The sequence below is a fragment of the Lutzomyia longipalpis genome, chromosome 3 (genome assembly GCF_024334085.1).
Source record: "Lutzomyia longipalpis isolate SR_M1_2022 chromosome 3, ASM2433408v1".
Taxonomy (NCBI): Eukaryota; Metazoa; Arthropoda; class Insecta; order Diptera; family Psychodidae; genus Lutzomyia; species Lutzomyia longipalpis.
In genome coordinates, this window is record NC_074709.1 from 11,677,969 (window position 1) to 11,700,445 (window position 22,477).

General features: G+C 35.1%; 5 protein-coding genes across 7 annotated transcripts in view; 2 read left to right on the forward strand and 3 right to left on the reverse strand.

The window, feature by feature from the left end:
- Positions 1–3,464: 3,464 nt before the first annotated feature.
- On the forward strand, positions 3,465–5,004 carry LOC129792120 (cyclin-dependent kinase 10). Its single transcript, XM_055830897.1, has 4 exons — positions 3,465–3,701; positions 3,764–3,836; positions 3,898–4,722; positions 4,787–5,004. The coding sequence occupies exons 1-4, from the start codon at positions 3,594–3,596 to the stop codon at positions 4,969–4,971; spliced, it is 1,191 nt and encodes a 396-aa protein (XP_055686872.1). The 5' UTR covers positions 3,465–3,593; the 3' UTR covers positions 4,972–5,004.
- Positions 4,969–5,419, reverse strand: LOC129792141 (39S ribosomal protein L42, mitochondrial). Its single transcript, XM_055830927.1, has one exon. The coding sequence runs from the start codon at positions 5,417–5,419 to the stop codon at positions 5,024–5,026; it is 396 nt and encodes a 131-aa protein (XP_055686902.1). The 3' UTR covers positions 4,969–5,023.
- Positions 5,420–5,477: 58 nt separating this feature from the next.
- LOC129792094 (zinc finger protein 878-like) lies at positions 5,478–9,886 on the forward strand. Of its 2 annotated transcripts, XM_055830839.1 has the most exons (5): positions 5,510–5,613; positions 5,719–5,782; positions 5,845–6,235; positions 6,313–6,672; positions 7,930–9,886. In XM_055830839.1, exons 3-5 carry the CDS (start codon positions 5,850–5,852, stop codon positions 9,551–9,553), a joined length of 2,370 nt encoding a protein of 789 aa, XP_055686814.1. In that variant the 5' UTR covers positions 5,510–5,613; positions 5,719–5,782; positions 5,845–5,849; the 3' UTR covers positions 9,554–9,886. The 2 variants fall into 2 exon arrangements, with proteins under 2 accessions (XP_055686815.1, XP_055686814.1); XM_055830840.1 differs by lacking the exon at positions 5,719–5,782 and having other exon boundaries at positions 5,478–5,613.
- Positions 9,887–11,979: 2,093 nt separating this feature from the next.
- LOC129792134 (E3 ubiquitin-protein ligase RNF185-like) lies at positions 11,980–16,090 on the reverse strand. 2 transcript variants are annotated; one of them, XM_055830916.1, is made up of 3 exons: positions 15,887–16,090; positions 13,042–13,572; positions 11,980–12,967 (listed from the first exon to the last, which is right to left on the reverse strand). In XM_055830916.1, the coding sequence occupies exons 2-3, from the start codon at positions 13,544–13,546 to the stop codon at positions 12,870–12,872; spliced, it is 603 nt and encodes a 200-aa protein (XP_055686891.1). In that variant the 5' UTR covers positions 13,547–13,572; positions 15,887–16,090; the 3' UTR covers positions 11,980–12,869. The 2 variants fall into 2 exon arrangements, with proteins under 2 accessions (XP_055686891.1, XP_055686890.1); XM_055830915.1 differs by having other exon boundaries at positions 11,980–13,572; positions 15,887–16,004.
- Positions 16,091–17,102: 1,012 nt separating this feature from the next.
- LOC129792157 (mothers against decapentaplegic homolog 3) overlaps positions 17,103–22,477 on the reverse strand; it is an 11,696-nt gene continuing 6,321 nt past the window's right edge. The window contains 5 exon segments of the mRNA XM_055830943.1: positions 17,103–21,304; positions 21,431–21,575; positions 21,641–21,846; positions 21,911–22,088; positions 22,312–22,476. Coding sequence (XP_055686918.1) covers positions 21,181–21,304; positions 21,431–21,575; positions 21,641–21,846; positions 21,911–22,088; positions 22,312–22,476 — 818 coding nt within the window. The 3' untranslated portion in view covers positions 17,103–21,180.

Consider the following 22,477-nt stretch of genomic DNA (forward strand, 5'->3'; position numbering starts at 1 on the left):
ATCATAAGAAAGATCAAAAGTGAATTTTTAAGCATAGCATGTGGCATTTTTAGTACAGCATTTAAAAGAGTTTAAAGAATAGAGTTCTTGCAGGAGGAACAAAAAATAGGTTTTTCCATTTTTTATTAACCCTTTTACGTCCACGTGAAGCATACGTACTCTTTATATCACGATATTAATTCTTGCCTTTCACAATTGAAAAAATAAATAAAACACATAAAAATTTGAGAAAATAGAATGTTTCACGTTTGGGTCTACTATGTATGACCAATAGAACGCGAAAGGGTTAATAAAATTTATTAATAATTTCACAATAGATTTTTAATTACAATAAAATATCAATCAGTAAATTTTAAATATGTTTTAAATCTTAATTAACGCATTTTTTTAAAATTCAGCTGCCAAGCCGTCCCGAGGGCGGACCTTATCCTCCAGTGGTCAAACGCTTCGCCCTAAATGCAAGTTTTTACTCGCCCAAGACGTATAATTACGTGAGATCCCAATTCCCGAAATGTTTCCCCCACTCCAGCACAATGAGACGTTGGCTAAAGAACGTTGATGGTGATCCAGGATTTTCCCAAGATGCCTTGGACGTAATCTCCAAAGCACAACGTTCATGTACAACACCATTGTTCATTCAAGTCTCTATTGATGAAATGAGCATTCGTCACCAGACTGAGTGGCATAATGGTAGGGTATACGGAGTTGTGGATTGTGGCATCAAGACAGAATTAATTGAACAACAGCCGCAGCCAAAAAAGTCACAGCTCACTACCGAAGTGCTTGTTTTCTTGGCAGTGTGCATCAATGGTACGTGGAAAATCCCTTTGGGATATTTTCCCTGTAGTTAGGTCATCTCATGGCAAAAGACTGCAGGCAGTGCTAGAAAGCTGAAAATTGGCATAAATGTTCCTTAGGGCATATAAAGGAAGGAAAATGAGTGCGGTTTGGTTTCGTCCGCTAAAAAGCATATGGCGGCCAATTTTCAAAATGGCGTCCTTTTAAGCTATAATGTAATCTAAAGTTTGTCGTAGGTGGCTGAAATTTTAGTATGTTATAGCTGGCATCAAGACCTTTCCAACGATAGGTCATTTGACTTCCTAGGTACCCTAGAACCTGAGATATTGCCATTTTTAGGTTTTTCTATAGAAGCTCATATCTCCGGTTCTACGTAACGTACAAAGATGTTTGACCTATCATTGGAAAGGTCTTGCAATACTCTACAACTCTCTAGAACATTGCAAACCAATTAAAAGAACATTTATGGGTCAAAAATACAAAAAAACAATGTGTAATTTTTGACGCAAAAATTTTCATTAAAAAAATAATTTTATCGGAATAAATTTTTTCTCAGTGTATTGTCCAGATTCAGACGTTTCCAAAACATGGTCATTATAGGCTGTAGCTCAAATAGAACTAGAGTTATAGCGATTTAAAAAACGTGAAATATTGAGAAAAAATTCTTGTAAATATTTCAACAAAAGGCAGAAATTTGTGTTTCATACTTCACTGATAGATGGCGTTGAGTGATGCAAAATTTTTTTATTAACTTTTTTTTAGTAAAATAAGACTTATTTTACATTATAATTATGTTTAATTTACACCACATACCAAAATTAGTCATTACATTAACTAATTAATATCAATTTTCATAAAAAAAAGCATGAATGTGTTTTCATTTTTGAATCACAAAAATTTCAGTGACGTATGAAACACAAATTTCTGCCTTTTGTTGAAATATTTACAAGAATTTTTTCTCAATATTTCACGTTTTTTAAATCGCTATAACTCTAGTTCTATTTGAGCTACAGCCTATAATGACCATGTTTTGGAAACGTCTGAATCTGGACAATACACTGAGAAAAAAATTTATTCCGATAAAATTTTTTTTTAATGAAAATTTTTGCGTCAAAAATTACATATTGTTTTTTTGTATTTTTGACCCATTAATGTTCTTTTAATTGGTTTGCAATGTTCTAGAGAGTTGTAGAGTATTGTAAGACCTTTCCAATGATAGGTCAAACATCTTTGTACGTTACGTAGAACCGGAGATATGAGCTTCTAAAGAAAAACCTAAAAATGGCAATATCTCAGGTTCTAGGGTACCTAGGAAGTCAAATGACCTATCGTTGGAAAGGTCTTGATGCCAGCTATAACATACTAAAATTTCAGCCACCTACGACAAACTTTAGATTACATTATAGCTTAAAAGGACGCCATTTTGAAAATTGGCCGCCATATGCTTTTTAGCGGACGAAACCAAACCGCACTCATTTTCCTTCCTTTATATGCCCTAAGGAACATTTATGCCAATTTTCAGCTTTCTAGCACTGCCTGCAGTCTTTTGCCATGAGATGACCTAACTACTGCCAGAATCTAACAGGGGAACAAAAACATCACCTACTTCAAATGTGTCTCACAGACCTATTTGAGACAGGAGTTGTAGTGACCGGAGTGATGGCTGATGGAGCTACAGCTAACCTGAAAATGTATAAGTTGATGGGATGCGAAATCAAAATGAGTATTGAGTCAGACTACAACATATCAAAATTTAAAGGAAATCTCTAAAAGATGTTAAGAGATATTGCCCCTTAAAGTTAGGCAAATTTTGTTTTTGATTTTAGCGCCACTTGCGGACGTTTTTGGAACTTGGAATGCTCTAGGCATTTGTAGGGTTTTTTGAAACCTTTCATTTAGGCTTGAGTTGGTCAAAATCGGTCGAGCCGTTCTCGAGTTATATCGAAAAAACACTTCTTACTTTAAGCCGCCATATTTGCTAAACGGCTTGACCGATTTTCAAGTATGAGTATTCAAGTATTGATGGAAACGTCTCACTGAGCTCTACAACATACTAAAATTTCAGATTTCTAGCTAAAAGGGAAGTGGGTGATGGTATTTCAAAATGGCGGATGTTGGCCATCTTGGATTTTGGAAATGCGAAAAATTGAAAATTTACATCCACATTTCAATTGAAAACTTCAAACCGGAAGTCTCTATCTTTTACCGTTTAAAAGTTATAAAGCTTGAAAGAGGCGACCAGACGGCCGGTCGTCTAGATCAAAATTTTCCACCACCATTTTTGGAATGTGAGATGTCTAAAATGTGCTAATACCAAGTTTGAGCCCGATCTGAGGGGGTTGATTTTTCCGACGATTACAATACTAGGTGTTGGCCACGAAGTGGAACACCAACTAATAAAACTCATAAAAATTTGAGAAAATAGAATGCTTCACGTTTAAGTCTATGAATGACACATAGAACGCGAAAGGGTTAACAAAATTAATTAATAATTTCACAATAGATTTTTAATTACAATAAAATATCAATCAGTAAAGGTTAAAATCTTAATTAACGCATTTTTATTTCGTAATCTGTGAGTTCTGTGTCCGTTACAAGGTACACGTGAGTTTTAAAATTCAGCGGCCAAGGCGGACCCGAGGACGGACTTAGGCATTTAATGGGTTAACTTTTGTCCGAGTAAAACTTTTCGGCGTAATATTGTTTTCATTCTTTAAGCTCTAAAATGCTTTGTTTTTAAACTAAATTAACATTAAAATAAATATAACTTACTCACAGACACGGAGGAAAAGAGAATGGAGAGATTTTTGAGAACAAAATCAAACGAAGTTCCATTGAAGCGTTCCAACATAATGATTTCCCTCAAAACCGGTGAACCAATGGAAATCCCTGAGACTGATATTGTAAGTGATCGATAATGTTATATGCAAAAAAAAATAAATCTTTTTTTTTTAATTTCTTTTAGCTTGGACGTAGTAGAAGTGTTTCGGAATTTGAGAAATTAAACCGAATTGGAGAAGGAACTTATGGCATTGTTTGTGAGTTATTGTTATTAAAAAATATTTTCCGGTAATATGATAAGGAACTTTTTTTTTTCAGACAGAGCCAGAGACACGAAAACCAATGAAATTGTTGCCCTGAAAAAAGTAAGGATGGATCAGGAGAAGGATGGTTTACCCATTAGCGGATTGCGTGAAATTATGATTCTCAAAACATGCCAACATGAGAATATCGTGCAACTCCGAGAAGTTGTAGTTGGGCGGAGTTTAGAGAGTATTTTCCTATCTTTGGAGTACTGTGAGCAGGATTTAGCATCCCTCCTGGATAATATGCAAACAAATTTCTCAGAATCTCAAGTTAAATGCCTCATCCTTCAAGTATTGCGGGGTGTTAAGTATTTGCATGAGAACTTTATAATTCACAGAGATTTAAAGGTTTCAAATCTCCTCCTGACGGATAAGGGAACAATTAAGATTGCCGATTTTGGCTTAGCAAAGCATTTTGGGATTCCCGCAAAGGCATCAACACCGCAAGTTGTGACTCTGTGGTATCGTGCCCCGGAATTGCTTCTTGGGTCGAAAATTCAATCAACTGCCGTGGATATTTGGGCTGTGGGATGCATACTGGGGGAATTGCTGGGGCATAAACCCCTACTGCCGGGTACAACGGAAATTGGGCAATTGGAACTGATTGTTGACCTCCTTGGGACACCATCTGATGCAATTTGGCCGGAATTTTCCCTCCTACCAGCTGTGCAGAATTTCACCCTAAAACAACAACCCTACAACAATCTCAAACAGAGATTCCCATGGCTCTCAGCTGCAGGATTGAGACTACTCAATTTCCTCTTTATGTATGACCCAAAGAAGAGGGCAACGGCAGAAGAATGTATCCAAAGTAGCTACTTCAAGGAAATTCCCTTTCGTGAGTACAAACTTATACGTATATTTTATACTTAAAACTATTAAATGTTTCAATTTCTTTCAAGCTTGTGATCCAAAATTAATGCCAACCTTTCCACATCATCGCAATCTGAAAGTTGGGGGGAGTTCTTCCGTGCCAAAAGCTGCCCAGGAGCCGGGTGTTAGTTCAACCACCGAACCCACAATCTCCTTCAGCTTACCAATTTCTGAACTTCTTGGAAATATTGTTAAGAAAAGAAAACACGAATAAAGAGGAACTACATTTTATTATTACCATTAACAATGCAAGAGTTTAATTACTACTACAAGTACGGCCTATCCATTGGAGTATCCTTCTTAGCCTTTTTATCACGAGCTCTTGGGAACCATCGGTGTTTGGTGGTGTGCGTGATTCGCATCAATTCTTCACGAGCAACTTCCGCGTGCTTCCCCTTGAAAGCCTGCATTGCTGTGTTGATGGCATTATCCTTCAAAAGGGATGAATTGTCCCGAACAACTGGTGGCGGGATGGGTTTGCTGAATTCATACGGAAACTGCGTTTTGGGGTGCCATGCTACAAATGTTGATCCATCATCTGTTACTGCTATGGATTCGACTAAATTTTGAGCACCAATTGGGTGTTTAACTGATGCAAAATTGCGGAAAACGCATGAAAAACTCGAAGAAATCTTCGTAATCCTCATTGAGGAGGCGAACATTTTGTAAACTGAATTTGACAACTGAAAATGTGTCCGGGTACTACCATATGCTTGTCCCATATTTACCTGCACTGCTTGTAATAAATTTTGTTCAAATGAAAATTATTAAATTGAATTAGAAAAATAAAAGAATTTAAGCAATAATTTGGAATTGTAACAACGGTGGTGGACAAAAATGAATTGAGGAAGAAATGGTAAGAAACTTGACCAAGAATATCTTCTTACATGTCCCTCGTCCTTTTCTTTAACAAAAAATTGCTCTATTATCTCACGGAAAATACCTGTAATTACACCTGCAGTGTCAAGAATAACCCAAAGAGGATTTCCTTTAATAATTCCACAGCTTTGGGATGTAATTTGTGGGTAGAGAATTACATTTTTATTCTCATGAGGCTCGTCTTTAATTTCCTCCAATTTATTTCCAGGACAAATGTGCTGGAGTCAGAAGAAACGAACAAGTGCAATGAGGAAGGATAGAGCAGTGAAGGATTGTCAGTATTGTGGGAAAAAGTACAAATTTACAAAGAGTCTCTCTAAGCACATTGAAAAAGCTCACAAAGTTGTGAAGGATGAGGTAGAAAATGAAATTCTGGAGGAGGAATTGAAGAGAAACCCAGCAGAATTAGCCAAGAATCCCCAGAGCATAACAGAAAAGGAATCTGTTGTATTTGATCAGCTGAACAGGATCATCAAAAGTGAACCAGAGAGTGAAGACAACGATGAAGAGGAGCATTCGAGGAAGGCCCCTGAAGATCTCAGAGAAAAGGAGGAAGTCAAAATACAAGCAAAGATTGAATTTATAGACATCCAGGAAAGGTAGAAAATTAGCAAAAAAAAATTGAGATTTCCAGGATTTTCTTTCCTTTTAAATAATAAATTCCTCAATTTTGTAGTTCCCTCTGTGATGAGAAGGGAAAGAAGGATTTCTCCACGAGATGCGCAAGAACAACGGAGAAGGGAGAAAAGGAATATATTTGTGCAATTTGTAAGAAAATCTACCCACGACCAAGTCGCCTAAGAAGACACTTCCGGAAGCATACTGGTGAGAAGAGAACCAAATGGTTCAATTGCAATACGTGCCAGAAGCAGTTCTCAACGGAAGAGAAGCTCAAAAAGCACAATCTCCGGAAGCATTCATCAAACGAGGGATCTTGTGTCAATCAAAAAACATCTAATGGTCAAGCTAATGGGGAAGATCCAATGGAATTATCATCAATTCCACTTCAGGAAGATACGAGAAATTCCTTTGAAAAGTAAGTTTTATGATCTAGAAATAAGTTTCTATTTTATTTATCAACAGGAACTATTTTATTTTTTAGGAGATTCTTTAATTCTTTTTATTAAGATTTCTTTCTCTTCTAAAGATAAAATTCCTCAATTTAACCCTTTCTCGTTCTATAGGTTCTTGAATTTTAATTAACCTGCTGGCCGCCAAGACCTTGGAGCTTCCTTAGAGCGCCAAGGTGGGGTCGTTGAACGACCCCAAGAAGGAAGTCGATTTTCTCATAAACTATAAAACCGGGAACTGTCGGGTCACTACCTTTAGACTCCTTATATAGTCCTCTTGCCCCTTGCATCACAAATTCGCCACCCGGAAACACGCAGAAGAAGATATTAGGGAAAAACATTTTTCATTCATTTTTCACACTTTCTTCGTGAGAAATTTGCCACGAAGTTGACCGCAACTGCTATTTTTTTTCACTACTTCCCCACATTCCCCTCACTTCCCGCACCGTGATAAATGGCAATATTTCTCGAATATTCTTTATTGTTTTGCACATTTATATGCTTCTAATTATGTTTTATGTTGTTTATGTTACTTATTCGCGATAATTCTGACACTGAGATGGTAAAGTGAAAAAGTAAACACAACCCTTCAACCCCCTTCAACCATATGATTTATGATGTGACTAACTTCATTCTAAGAAATTTTCCGCAGCATGGCCGTTACACAAATTTTTGAATTCCCTTCTTCTACATTTTCCTTAATAACTTTTCTTGTGGTGGACGGATTGAGCTGAAATTTTTACACAACCTCCTCAGATAACCAAAGAACTTATTTCCAAAAGATGGGAATGGTATCTTTTATATTTATTAAGTTATAGCACGAAATATAGGGCTGGGGTCGTTCAACGACCCCGCTTGGCGGCCTAGAGGTTAATTCAATTTTTTTTCCAAGGTAGAGAAATTCGTTGAATTTAAGTAAATGAGGCAAAATAAAACTTTTTTTTAATGAGAAAAGTTATCTGAAAGCACCCAAGAATAAATATCGCGTGATAAAGAAATTAAATGAAAGGGTTAAGAGTAATTATGGGAGGAAAATTCTCTTATCGCCCTTTTGTTATTCCCGAAACTGATAATTTTGTTAGACAAGGCATAATTATTGAGAAGAATAAATTTAAAAAAAAAAGATTTTTTTTTAATATTTCGTATGATTTCTAAGGATTAAGAAATTCTAATATTTTCTTTTTAACATTTTCTAACGTTTCTTTCTTCTAACTTACCCACAGTTCCGATGAGCGAGACATCCTCGGGGAAGTAGACATAAAATTGGAGCCTGATGAAGCCGATGATGGTGGTGAAGTTGATGAATTTGCAGATTTTTATCCTGAAGAAAATCATCATTCAGAAGATGACAAATTGAAAGAGAATTTCAGGAAAAAGGAGGAAAAACTCCCCACTGCTGTAAAGCCCAAAACAGGTACAAAGAGACCCAAAGAAGCTCGCAGGACGGATGGAGGAGGACTTTCGAAGCGTGGTGGTCCCTTCAAGTGTACCTACTGCAGACTCTCCTATTCGCACCAGAAGTTCCTCGATAGGCATTTGCTGTACCACACGGAGAAGGAAAAGCCCTTCCCGTGCAAATCCTGCGAGAAGCAATTCGACAAATCCAGCGAACTGCGCTTCCATCGGGAGAAGGTTCATGCGCAGGAGAAGTGTGACGTGTGCGGGGAGATGATGGTATCGCTGCACGATCGACAGAGGCACAAGACAATGCATGCGGAGAAGAAGTACAAATTCGAATGCGGCATCTGCCAGAAGCGACTGTGCAGGTTGAAATCACTGCAGAATCACATCGAAAGGACGCACATGGGGGAGAAGTTCAAGTGTGAGATTTGCCTGAAGGGATTCCCACGCGTCGGGCTACTCATGGCGCATTCAATTGAGAAGCACGGCAACGAGAATCCATTCAGTTGCAAAATGTGCGGATTTAAGGTGAATCGCCTGGCCAGCTTGAGATCTCACATGATAACGCACACGAAGGAGAAGAACTTCCACTGTGAAACATGTGGGAAGGCTTTTGGGCACTCAAGTACCTTCCACAAGCACCTCCGGATGCATGAGCGTGCCAAAATGGCACCACCGATTCGGGATAAACTGGATGAGGTGGCTCGTGCGCGGGAAACTCGTGAGAGGCTCTTTCAGTGCGAAGTCTGCGCCAAGGCTTTCATCCGTATGGCCGATTTGAAGCTCCACCTTCGCTTTCACAGCGATGTGCGCCCGTACAAGTGCACCGTCTGCCCAAAGGCCTTCCATTCTTCATCAATCATGAAGAATCACATTGATCGACATTTCGGCATACGGAAGCACGTCTGCAAGCACTGTGGGCTCACGTACACCGACCCAACGGGTCTCCGGAGGCATCTCGTGAAGCACGGCGATAGTCGCGTGAAGACCTTCGCATGCGATCAATGTGGGAAGATTTTTGTGCAGAAATATCAACTTATTCGGCACACCTCGACGCACATCCCGGGATCACAGACACGTCGTCGTGGAGGAGTGCATCCGCGGGAAAAGAGAGAGGAATACCAATGTCGTCTCTGCCAGAAAGTCTACATTCACAAATCAGGGCTGAAGAAGCACCTGCAGAAGCACGGAGATGGATGCGGGAAGCAAATTGAGTGTCCGCAGTGCAATAAACGCTATCTCGATGCTGAAGAACTGGGAAGGCATCTCGATACGCACGTTAATCCCGTTGTGACGGAAGTTTCCTACCCATCACTCATTGTTACACCTGCCATGCAGCAGGATATCTTCCTGCCACCCACAACGCAAGTTATTATCCTCCCTGGGGGTCAGCAGAAGGAGCAGGAAGGCCATGAAGGATTCCCCGAGACTTCCCAAGAGGGTTAACCCTCCGTATGCTATGAGGAGTAGGTGACCGACCCCAGAGCTATATTTCGATTAATTGCGTCTTAGTTCTTAGAGATTTAGAACCAATCTTTTGGAAATAAGTTTCTTGGTTATCTGAGAAGATTGTGTAAAAATTTCAGGTCGATCCGACCACCAGGAAAAAAGTTATAAACAAAAATGTAAGAAGTGGGAATTCAAAAATTGGTGAAACGGTAAAATTTATTCCATTCGTCCTTGACATTTCTAACCTCAAAAAGCTCATTGAAAAAATTATCCAAAAAATCCATTAAAAAATAATTTTTTGTGTTAAAAAATTCTCTCAAACCTCTCAAATTCAATCGATTCAATCGTTTGAATTCTTTTGTTTCTCTTAACCTCTAGGCCGCCAAGCGGGGTCGTTGAACGACCCCAGCCCTATATTTCGTGCTATAACTTAATAAATATAAAAGGTACCATTCCCATCTTTTGGAAATAAGTTCTTTGGTTATCTGAGGAGGTTGTGTAAAAATTTCAGCTCAATCCATCTACCACAAGAAAAGTTATTAAGGAAAATGTAGAAGAAGGGAATTCAAAAATTGGTGTAACGGCCATGCTGCGGAAAATTCCTTAGAATGAAGTTAGTCACATCATAAATCATATGGTTGAAGGGGGTTGAAGGGTTGTGTTTACTTTCTCACTTTACCATCTCAGTGTCAGAATTATCGCGAATAAGTAACATAAACAACATAAAACATAATTAGAAGCATATAAATGTGCAAAACAATAAAGAATATTCGAGAAATATTGCCATTTATCACGGTGCGGGAAGTGAGGGGAATGTGGGGAAGTAGTGAAAAAAAATAGCAGTTGCGGTCAACTTCGTGGCAAATCTCTCACGAAGAAAGTGTGAAAAAAATGAGTGAAAAATGTTTTTCCCTAATATCTTCTTCTGCGTGTTTCCGGGTGGCGAATTTGTGATGCAAGGGGCAAGAGGACTATATAAGGAGTCTAAAGGTAGTGACCCGACAGTTCCCGGTTTTATAGTTTATGAGAAAATCGACTTCCTTCTTGGGGTCGTTCAACGACCCCACCTTGGCGCTCTAAGGAAGCTCCAAGGTCTTGGCGGCCAGCAGGTTAAATCTTTTCTTTTTCTGATATTTTTCTGCAAAGAGGGTTAGTCATTCTAGTATGAATCAGTCCCCAAAGAGGTAACCAAATTTAATTTTTTAATTATCATAGGGCATTGTCAAAGACTCAAGAACAGCGTGGTCATTTCCCGGAAAAGCGCTGGGAAATATACGAATTTTCACATTTTATGTCAAATCGGGTGCAAACTTCTTTGATTTTTTTCTTAATTTCTAGTTATTCTAGAAAATTCTTTTCTGTGTCATATGAAAGCTATTTAAAGGCCTAACAATGTATATTTAAACCATTTTTCCACGGTGGAAAACTCGCGAGATTTTCCGGCATTGAACTTTTCTTTTGCTTCCCATTTCTCCAATATTGAACGTGACCAATTTTAAAATATCTCATTTTGTAGCATTTTTAATTATCTTTCATTTGGTATAACACTTGCAGGGAAAATCCGCTGGGAAAACTCGCTATGAGATTATTTTCCAAAGTTAAGCACGTTTTCACGTTGGAGGAAAAGAGATGGCCAATTTTTTTCTAGGGGAATTCTTAGAACATTCTGGAAACATCAAAGAGAAAAAATTGCCTATCTCTTTTTCTCCAACGCGAAAACGTGCTTAACTTTGGAAAATCATTCCGTAGCGAGTTTTCCCAGCGGATTTTCCCTGCAAGTGCTATACCAAATGAAAGATAATTAAAAATGCTACAAAATGAGATATTTTAAAATTGGTCACGTTCAATATTGGAGAAATGGGAAGCGAAAGAATAGTTCAATGCCGGAAAATCTCGTGAGTTTTCCACCGTAGGAAAATGGTTTAAATATATATTGTTAGGCCATTAAATAGCTTTCATATGACACAGAAAAGAATTTTCTAGAATAACTAGAAATTAAGAAAAAAATCAAAGAAGTTTTCACCCGATTTGACATAAAATGTGAAAATTCGTATATTTCCCAGCGCTTTTCCGGGAAATTACCACGATTTTCTTGAGTCTTTAGTAATGCCCTACGATAATTTAAAAACAAAATTTGGTTACCTCCTTAGGGACTGATTCATACTAGAATGACTAACCCTCTTTACGTAGCGTCCGTAGCGTCACTTCAAATTTTGTTCTTCATTGTCCTTTTTAGCCTACTCGATTTATTTTAAGTTTTAAATCTATCAAAGCCCGAGCCAAAGCCTCTGTTTCTGTTTCCAAAATAAAAGTAAAATGAGAATAAAATGCTGAAATTAAAAAAAAAAAGAAAAATTGCGACAAAATTGATTAATTTTGTACTGAAAAATATTTAAAAACCACTTCAGATAAAAAACTCTGCATTTACCCTTATAAATGTTAATTTATTTTCAATAATAACTATACAGTAAGTTTTCAAATAAAATAAAATATTGTAATTTGTAAATTTAAAAAAAATGTACATATTTGATAGTTTTCTCTCATTCATCTTTCTCATCTCTATACATATTAAAAAAAAAACGACTTATTTTGCCACAGAGTCTGTGTATTGATAACTCTTTTATTTTCATCACTCTAAAAAGCCGCAAAGGGTAAGAAACAACAAAAAATAACCCGAAAATAAAAACTCCGGAAGATGTTGAAAGAATTTCTCAATTTCTTGGAATGCAGACCACTCTCAAAAAAAAAATTATTGTGCTTTGCAATCTCTCCTAATAATTCTTCTGGCCCATATTGATAATATTTTTTTCTTCAATTTTTATTTCTATTTCTTTAATCAACAATTACCTTCACTATCTCTCTGCTAGCACATAAATTGAAAGTATAATAATAAGATAATAAAATCATAAATTAAAAAATATTCCTTCACGTACGATTTCTCTAATTTTTCTTTAAAAAAAACAATTTCTTGCTCTGTGAGAGATTTTTAGCACAAGATAAAAACTAAATTATTTGTTTCTCATGTGACTAGTTAAATGTAATTCTTTTCTCCCTTTTTTTACTTGATAAATCGTCCGCATTTTATTTAATTTTTTTAGGTTTTTCCACACTAGTTGGGGGAGGAAAACGGGGGTGTGATAAGTTTAATTTTTACTTGATTTTCTCTCTCATAATTTTTCGTCACCTGCTTCATTCCGACGACGGTGGCTAATTCCCATTGAGGATTCTTCTTTTGAGGCTATCATGTGATTAAACCCCATCATCATGTTCCGTCTTACTTACCTCCCTCATCCTCGGGCACGTCGTGATGATGCTACGCAAAGAGAAGCCACCCAAGGAACAAAATTGCCACCCAGAGGAATACTTTTGATAAAAATTGTTCCTCCTCGAACTGCATTGTTCCCCGTGGAGCTGCACAAAGAAGGAAATCCATTTAGTACAAAGCACCACATTTAAAGAAGAAGAATTTAGATGAAAATCTTCACCTGCACTTGGCCTGGGATCACCAAAGTTGAAGGAGGATGTGAAGAAGCCAAAGGGGAAGGCCCCAATGCCGAAGGACATGTGAAAACCACCATCACCAAAGCCAAATCCTTGGAATCCGGGCGCCTGTTCCGGTTCCGTCCTCTGGCCGGCGGGTCGTGGTGGAACTTTCGTGCGTGGATCCTTCTGCTCACTGCTTCGCCCATACAGTGGGATCACCTTCTCCTGGCTAATGGCTGCCTTGCACACGGGACACAGCTGACGCGTTGGCCGCGTCTCGAGCCACTGATGCAGACACGGCCAGCAGAAGAGATGCCCACACATACTCACAACGGCATCCTTTGCAGTATCCAAGCAGATGTTGCACTCAAATGCACCAGCGGCATTCCTCTCCTCCTCCTCACTTCCGCCCGATGTGCCGGCATCCTTTGGCTGAGACGTCGATGCTGATGGTTCCTCCTCTGCCGGTGGGGCTGATGGTTCAGGTCGTGCTGAAGTAGATGCCATTGTTTTCTTTTTTTTTTTAGGGATCTCTGCAACACCAAACCAACAAACTTCCTTATCAAATAGCTTCGCGTCAAAGCACACAATGAGGGATTAGAAGAGCGATTGTTGTGACCCACGAGAGATTGCCACCCAACGATGAATTGGCGAAAAGTAACCCATAAAAAAAGTCTCAAACCTAATCAAATTATTAAGTAATGTAGAAGTATTAGCGCAAGAAAAAAAACCTATAAATGAGGGAATTTTGCTGGATGTGCTCTCAGTGGATTTAAATTTCAAATTCTTGCTCCAATTTCAAAGCTTTGTGTACTCGATTGTTTATGGAAGAAGAATGCGTGAGCTGTGAAAGAGTCTTGCCTCAATTGAAGGAAGGAAAATCAAAAAGAAATATCAGTTTAGGTATATAGTTAGAAGAAGAATAAATCTAAATCGAATAAATCAAACTTTCTAGTTTTCCGGTCTCGTTACACGATTTAGTTAGTATTCCTGTATAGAGGAAGTGGGTATTTCAAATACCTCTTATGCTCAATATAAGGTCATTAACTGATTTAACTTGAAAATCATTTTTTTTTTAAAACTGTTAAGTCTTTGAAAAGAGGCTAAAGAACATGTCTCACTTCTAAAATGTTCTCTTAAACCATTTACAGAGTAAATATTGCGATAAAAAACTGATGTTTCAATGTTTCTAAGTTTCATGTGGACTCGAAAAGGTTAAGGTTATTCAGGAATATTGTAATACAAAAAAAAGAACAAGAAATCAATAAAAAAAACAATCTTTAATTTCCACTGCAACCACATTAAAAAGCCTGCAAAGATTATTATTACTCGTTTTGTCCCTTTAAATGTTTTAAAAATATTCGTATTAATGTTTCTTCGATGCATTTGTCACTACGAAACATTAAGGCGAATGTTTTGAAACATTTGAAGTACTTGAAGGACATTGAAGGATTATTTTGCACTATTTTATAACAAAATATTTTATTTGCTAAATTAATGAATTTTTACAATTTATTTCATGCCCATAAACGTATTTATATTTCGAGAAAAAAAGTTTCACGTTTGAATCAAGTGTATGACCCAATGCACGCAAAAGGGTTAAGCAAATTAAAACTCTTTGACGTCCACGTAATACAGAAACGATGAAACATTCAATCTTTTTATCACGATATTTTTTCGAGGTATATTTTCATTCAGAATGTTTGGGAGCACGATGTTTCAAAACATTCGCGTTTATGTTTCATAGCGACAAAATGCATAGATGAAACATTATTGTGAATGTCTTGAAACATTTAAAAGGACAAAATTATTTTCTGAATAGCCTCCTTTGACCTTAAAAATTCTCGATTTTTGAGCACGCAAAAAACATTTTAAAGGATTTTTAAAACATTTTGAAATCTGAAGTAGTGTAAATAATTCTATTTTATTAGAATATCAACTGTCGTCATAACTTAGCGCTTTATCACCCCATAACTTCATTGATTATTAGAAAATATTTTGTGAAGAAGTTTTTGAAAAATCAGCAGGTGTTTGCAAGTGTCAAGGACGCTTGATTTTTGCAAAATACTCATAGCTCCAAAATGATATTTTTTTAGCTCAAAAACCGCTACTTAATTCATAAATATTCGATCATGTTGAGCCATAAAGAACGTTGATTAGAAGAATATTAGACAATTTGACTAAATTATATATTTTTTTGGCGTTTTTTTTTCAGGTGAAAATCCCCGGAAATCTAGATCCCCGATTCTCTGTGAGAGCTTTTGCCTGCCCACAATCTTCTAAACGGGTAGTGAGTATGGAGGAAAAAATGCGACAACCTTGGAGTAGCAAATCATACGATTCCTTCACCTTTTTCTTCGCCACGGCAAAACAAACAGGCCCCACGTCATTAATTTTTTTTCTCCCGCTCTCGAGAGATTACAGTTTTGATTCTAATATCACGAGGTGCGTCAGCTTCCGCGGGAAGGCCCCTTCCCAGGTCAGTTGTCCGCACGATGAAAATGAGGAGCGTACGGATGGGAAAATTTTATTCCATCACGAAACAACAAAAAAACTAGGCCAAGGCGATAAAATTGAGGAATTCTTACGAAAGCTCACCCCTTCCGGACTTTTTTTATGATGCAATATTGAGCTTCTTTTACACACCAAATGCCATAAGAACCTTTCTAGAAATTCTCCAGCTTATTAGAATGTTTTTTAATCAATTTAGCGACAATGAAAATGTCATTTGCGTCATCGATTTTTTCCACTCACAGATTTCTTTAATTTTTCCATTGAAAATTGTGACGAAAGCAAAATATTTTTCCAGTTATGAATCCTTTGGTACCTTTAGGAGGGAATTCTTACCTAAGATTGCAGGAATTGAGATTAGAAATATGAAGAAAATTAGAAAGAAACTTCTCGCACGTCTTCACTACGAAATTTATAAAATCCAAAACTATTGAGCTGTCCCATATTACTCTCAATTTTCGTCCGTAAGAAAAAAATGAAAAATGAATGAAACAATGAGGATAATTGTGGGGCCACGTAATAAAAGCTGAGAGAAATGTCAATTCACAAAATGAGAGAGTTTCCAATCCTCTCATATTGTTTTTCTCTTGAGCAGTGTGAGCGCTCCGAGCGAGATGCATAATTGGCAATCTACTTTTCTCTCACTCTGGCATTTTGTTATTTGTGTGTGCGTGAAATGTTTGAGGTCGGAAAAATTTGAACTTTAACGAACTTTTTTTTTGTTTTTCCAAAAATGCGTTTTTCCTTGTTTCCTCCGAAATTTTCGGGCATAAGCCATATTTTTGGGGCTCTTGAAGCACTTCCAGGTGCTCCGGGGCCCCCAGGAAGCTCCTCCGTGCGGAATTTGGGGCCCGCGGATATTTTGACGGTTGGGTTACAAATTTGAAAATTTTGACGGTTGGGGATTTTACACGCACTTTTTTTCCCGGAAATGGATTTTCGTGACTTTTGGATTTTTTGATACCAAAAATTCAAAAGTGTTTTCCTGGTCACGAAAAACGTAATTTCTCTGGGAAATTCGGCGGAAAACACGAGAAAATTGCGAAAAACTGATTGTTTGAGGGAGACGGATAGCGGTGTAATGCATCCATTTCATTTTCTCCTTAACAAAAATGTACCAAAAAGGGCGCCAAATTCAAAAAGTAGCCAAAGAAGGATGAAAATTATATGGGGGCGCTACAAAGGGGGGCTCTGTGGGGGAAATGAATACAGCCACTCGAAACAACTTAATGTAAGGAGCCTCTGTTCTAAATTTCATCGCGATCGGACCAACGGTGTAGACATGCATAGCTGCAAAGAAACGAAATCCTTTATTTCTTATTTCTCAAAATTCTTGAAAAAAATTTAAGATAGTTTTAGAGATTGTTCCTGTTAAAATCTTTTAACTTTGAAATTTTACTTAAACTGTCAAAATCTTTAATTTTTTTTTGACAGATTACTAAAAATCTAAAAACTTGAATAAGATTTTTATCAAAATCGACCTAGAATTTTTTGTTTTCTGTTTTTTTAAGGTTTATATGCAACAATAGGAAGAAAATAAAGAAAAGAAAAATACTTTTAAGGATTTATTTATTAATATGCAATGAATTCTTATAAAATACATGACAGAATTAATAAATTTTTTCCTTTTTTACATTTGCTGTAACTGAATGTTCTTTCTCTGGGTAAAAATTGTGTTTCCTCTTTTTTCTTTCTTTCATTTTTACCAAAATTTCATTTCTATTGCTCATTCTTTTACTCCACTATTCTCTGTAAAAAATCATTTCTTTACAATGTTTTATTTATTTTTTTTAATTTCGGGGTAAAGATTCCTCAGCAAGGTTTTTCTTTTAAAAATATTTTAAATTTTTTTCTTTTAAATGTAATTTTCTGGTCTATTTTGTGGCAGCATTACGTTTTCTTTTTCTTGTTTACCTTTTATATATTTTGTTAGGAAGTTGTTGGCTAAAAGTTATTCATTTTTTTTTAATAATCTCTATGCAATTCAAAAAAAATAAAAAAGAAACGCTTGAATGTCTTTGAAAAAATAAGAAATAAAAAAGGCATTTTTGCAACATTTTCTTATTTTTATATTAATAGTTATATATTCTTTGTTTTCACAATAAAAAAAATCCTTTTTCAAATATAATGAAAAAAATATAATATAAAATTAAATTTGAAGATGAATTCTTGCAGCACTTTGTACTGCATTTTGCTACCATTTTTTGCCATCTCAAATTCTTTTTGAAACAATTTTTATTTTATCACTTTTCTTGCTGTCAATCATTTCTCTCATTTATTTCTACAAAAAAATTATTTATTGCTCTCTTTAAAATTCTTTTTCATCTTTTTTTTTCTTCCCACATCTTCTAATTCACATCACTTTTAAACTCCTCTTAGCTTCCGTTTTTTTTTCGTATACAAATAGCAACATTTTGTCAACAATTTCCATAGGAAATTTCTACGTCAGAAATTTGTATTTCTCTTTTTCCATCAAATTTGAAAAATATTTGTGCTTTCCAAATAAATTTTTACCAAAAAAATTGTTTTAGTTAATTTTCTTTTTTTTTAGATAAAAAGCAAAACCGTTTTTTTTGTACTTTTCACTCTCCCTCACTCGACACGGCTCTAAGAATTTCATTTTATCCTCTATTACCTGCCCAACATTCGCACAGTCAATTAGATGAATTTATTTAAAAAAAATAACCAATTTTTGAAAATAATAAACTTTTTAACAAAATTTTGATTTAATTTTTTTTGAGCCAGTTTTACCAGCTTTTTCCCTCAATTTCTTAATAATTTTTTATACTTTCCTCCTTTTTTTTATTAAAACACATCATTTGCCAAAACACTAACTTATCTTTTTTTTTTCATTAATTTTATCAGTTACTTTCGTCCCACAATGTTTTTTTTTAATTCTTTTCTTATTCACAGTGTGTTGTAATTTTTTTTTCTGCATGAAATAAAAATTCATCTTCAATTTTTGTTTATCTCATAGTTAAAGCAAAAAAAAATGTATAAAAAACATTATTTTTAAAAAGAAAAAAGACACTAATAAAAATCAATATTTGTTGTTGAAATATAAACTTAATATTAGATAATATTTATGGCTTTTGTCACTTTTTTTTTCATTAAATTTAAAAAGACAAAAATGGATATTAAAAACAATTATTTACCTCTATTTTTTTTTTATACACAAATATTACAAGACATTATCATTGAAATACAATCAAGAGCAGAACTCAATGTGACTTAATTGAAATTCTTTTTAATGAATCAAAAAATCTATTTCATCTTAAGCTGTTTAAAGAGATTTAATAATCAATGCAGTTTTGCAATTGAATCTTTGCTAGAAACTTTTCTCTTATTTGTTCCCTTTTATAGTAATCAATAGATGGCAGCACTATTAGTACGGCCCTCTAGCGCTAAAAACAAGCTTCCGTAATTTAACGAAAATTAATGCAAAAAATAGAACTTTTACCCATAAATTCCTGAAAAATCTGATAAATTTGTTGGACACAGCACACCCTAGAATTAATCGTATGAATCTGAGCTGAATTTTATACGCTAATGTAATTTATTTTTGTAGACTTCCTTGCTATTTGATTGGAGTATCTGCCTTAGATTTCTCTTCCGACACATTTTTTTTATTAACAGTTGTAATAGCTTCTGCTATTAATTCTTCCTCCATTTGTGGAATTCCGTCTTTTAAAATTTGGCGGCAGGATTAATAAAATAACTGAAATAAAATTTATCGAAACGAAGTGGAGCAAAATTGCCGGGTTCTGTATTCGAACCGGCGACCTCTTCAATGCTAGTACATTCCTCTAGCTATTGCGCCATTGATCTTAAATTAATGTAAATGGTGTCATTAAAAAATAATTCAATCTTTATCAAGACAAAAATCACATTGAGCTCGTCTTTAGAGTTTAAACTTCTTTTAAAGTTTTCTTTTGTGTGAAAAATAGATGAAATTACATCAAAATGAACTCTATAAGATATTTTTTTTACCATTTCATCATAATTTTTTCTTCATCTTCAAAAAAGACTCTTTCTAATTATATATTCCAGTGCGTTTTCTAAATATATAATAGAGTTATAATTTCAACACACAAAATATTTCATTTTTTTCCACTCCAAATATTTCTAATGATTAGTATTTTTTTTGTTTGTTTTCTTTTTTCATTTTATAAGGATAAGGATGTAAGATAGGAAGTGTAATGAGAAGAATATTCTTTTTTTTGCAGTTGACACACACATTCTTTAATGAAAAAATCTCACGTTAAAATTCTATTGGCTTATTTCTTAGATTTATTAAAATATTTTTCTTTTTTTTTAATTTACTCATTATTTGCTTTTATACACAGATACACATTTTTTTTCATCTTAATTTCTCTTTTTGTGTTGGTTTTTTTTGTCTTGTTGTAGCGATGCAGGTCAACAGTAGTTAATACAAGAACGTCTCATCAGAGTATGAGACGCTCAGGAGACATTTTCAAGGGATTTTTTTTTCTTCATCAAACCTTTGCTCTTTTTCATTTTTTTTTAAACAGGTATCGCGTAAGAGTTTCATTGGGTACACGTTTTTTTTAGAGTTTTGCCTTTAGAATTTTATTCTTTTGCTTGGCATCCATCATGTAAAATGTATTTTAGTTCAAATAGAAAATTATTCATCTTTCAAACTCTTCTCATTACACTCTTTTATACAAATATTTTGTGACAAGATTTTATTTATTTTTTCATTTCATAAAATCTTGTTTTTTTTATCTCACATTAAAATTCATTCATACAGAGCACACAGATAAAAATGGGACATGCTACACTGTTTGTTTTTTTTTTACGTGCAACACTACTTCTGACTTTCAATCAATTCTATATTCTCTTCATTAAATATATATAATATATATATGAAGTATTACATGTAATATAGAATATAATTTGTTTTTGTCTTAATCTTTTCAAGTTCCTTTTATTTTTGGGCAAACTTACTCAAGCTTTTTTCTTCTATTTATTTATTTATTTTTATTTTTTGCAATATTTCTTTTTTGTGTATCTCGTTTTTCAATTTGTTGTGTTTCATTTTTTGTTGTTGTTGTTTAGAGGTAAATTGAGTTGTTCTCCTACGTCATCGTGTTAATGTTTTGTTTTGTTTTTTTATTTTCCCGCATATTTTTATTCTTATTTTTATTTAATTCTTTAAATTCCCCCAAATATATTCTATCGTTGATATATATACTTTTTTTTTGTAAGGATCTCTGTCTCTATAACTTTTCTTTGAATATCTTAACATTATTAATGTATACACAACTTAAGATATTTTATTTTGTTTTAAAGATATATTTTTTATCATTTTTTTTGTTACTTTTTTGCAAGTTTTTTTTTTATAGAAAAAATTTCTTTCAATATTGTGCTTTCTCTTCAATGGTATATTTCTTTCTTTTATCAATTTATATTTCTCATACACCCACCCAATATTATATCTCGTCATTTGGTTGATTAATAGTGGTAAAAGTAGGTAGTAAAAGGTTTTTTTTTTAATATATATATATTATATAGTATTTACTCACACGCATTCCTCTTTTCCATTTTTCTTTCATTTGGAAGGAAAATCATCCTGAAGTTAAATTAAAAGAAAAGAACAAACATCCTCTTTAGGACATTGAACTGCATGGCATTCGTGGAGAGCCCATTTGTGTGAGAACACGATCGAGCCACTGGAGTGGTCCATTCAAATGCAATTCAATCCAACATGGTGTTGATGTCACAGTTTGTCTCCTGAAAATTTTAAACTCCATATTTGTATTTTTTCCTTAAACTTCAAGGATTTTCTCAATGAAATTTTTACAATAAAGAGAAAATCTTTAGAGCTTTTATAGATATATATTTTTTTCTGAAACTCACCTATATTCAGCACCCCATCCTTTCACAAAGGACATCCTAATTGTGCACATTCGTGTAAGCTGATAAACTGCCTCAAAACCCTGTGACACTGACTGCGAGAGAAGGGATGCAAATTCCTGATTGTTGAAAATTTTTAAATTGCAACCTGAAATTGAAGAAAAAAATTGAGAAAAGCTCTTTCTACAGATTTTCTTTTCAAGTTAATTTCACCTGGTGGGATTTTGCAAACAGTCGCCGGATGCCAGCCGTATCGTTGATTGCAATTTGGGCTCTGTACAAAGATACTTGAGTCACTTAAGCATTCAGCAAATACCTCACCCCCAATGTAGTAGAGGCGAACCCCTTTGCCAATGTGTCTCCTCGTTTGTTCCACCACTTCATTGCGATTAACATTTGAGAGTAAGCCCAGACAAAATCTACAAAAAAAGATTTTTTTTCAAAATAATTCAACGAAAATAAATTAATTTATCGCATACAAACCTCTCTGAATTTGATGGATCTGTAAATCCATCGACTGTTATTGACGGTTGGGACGCATGAAAAGTCTCTCCGACCCTCGTATTGAGCTCATAGTAGCTGATGGAGCACCAGAAAGCTGGTTCATGATACAGTACGGGTTGAGCATCAAGTGGTGGACTTGGAGTTATTCTCGATAGACCTACGGGCAGGAAAAGCAATAAATTGAAAACTCTTTTAATTAAACTTCTTTGACTCATTTGGAGGAAATTATGCAAAATATTATGTTTGACCCCTTACACTGAGCTCAATATGATAAAAGAATGATTTAAAAAAAAGTGTTTAAGCAGAGAAAGTATTTTGAGAACAAAGACAAAATCAAAAACATAATTCGTTTTTTTTCTGTGATACCAACAATGACTCACTCATATTATCATTTTGATCCATGGGGTCACCATCTTCAGACATATAGCCAGGGGGCGGTGTCTCCGTATTGGGAATACTCCCAACACTACCCACGCTCAAGCTCGTTGAATCAATCATCGTATTGCCAGGAATCTGTTGCCCGAGTGTAGCGTCCATATATGACGT

Excerpts from the sequence above, each read along its gene's own strand:
- LOC129792120 (XM_055830897.1), top strand. The coding sequence starts at position 3,594 with ATGGAGAGATTTTTGAGAACAAAATCAAACGAAGTTCCATTGAAGCGT. Across the intron at positions 3,702-3,763 it reads AAATCCCTGAGACTGATATT|CTTGGACGTAGTAGAAGTGT; the intron begins GTAAGTGATCGA and ends AATTTCTTTTAG. Across the intron at positions 3,837-3,897 it reads AGGAACTTATGGCATTGTTT|ACAGAGCCAGAGACACGAAA; the intron begins GTGAGTTATTGT and ends TTTTTTTTTCAG.
- LOC129792141 (XM_055830927.1), bottom strand. The coding sequence starts at position 5,419 with ATGTTCGCCTCCTCAATGAGGATTACGAAGATTTCTTCGAGTTTTTCA.
- LOC129792094 (XM_055830840.1), top strand. The coding sequence starts at position 5,850 with ATGTGCTGGAGTCAGAAGAAACGAACAAGTGCAATGAGGAAGGATAGA. Across the intron at positions 6,236-6,312 it reads TTTATAGACATCCAGGAAAG|TTCCCTCTGTGATGAGAAGG; the intron begins GTAGAAAATTAG and ends TCAATTTTGTAG. Across the intron at positions 6,673-7,929 it reads ACGAGAAATTCCTTTGAAAA|TTCCGATGAGCGAGACATCC; the intron begins GTAAGTTTTATG and ends ACTTACCCACAG.
- LOC129792134 (XM_055830915.1), bottom strand. The coding sequence starts at position 13,546 with ATGGCATCTACTTCAGCACGACCTGAACCATCAGCCCCACCGGCAGAG.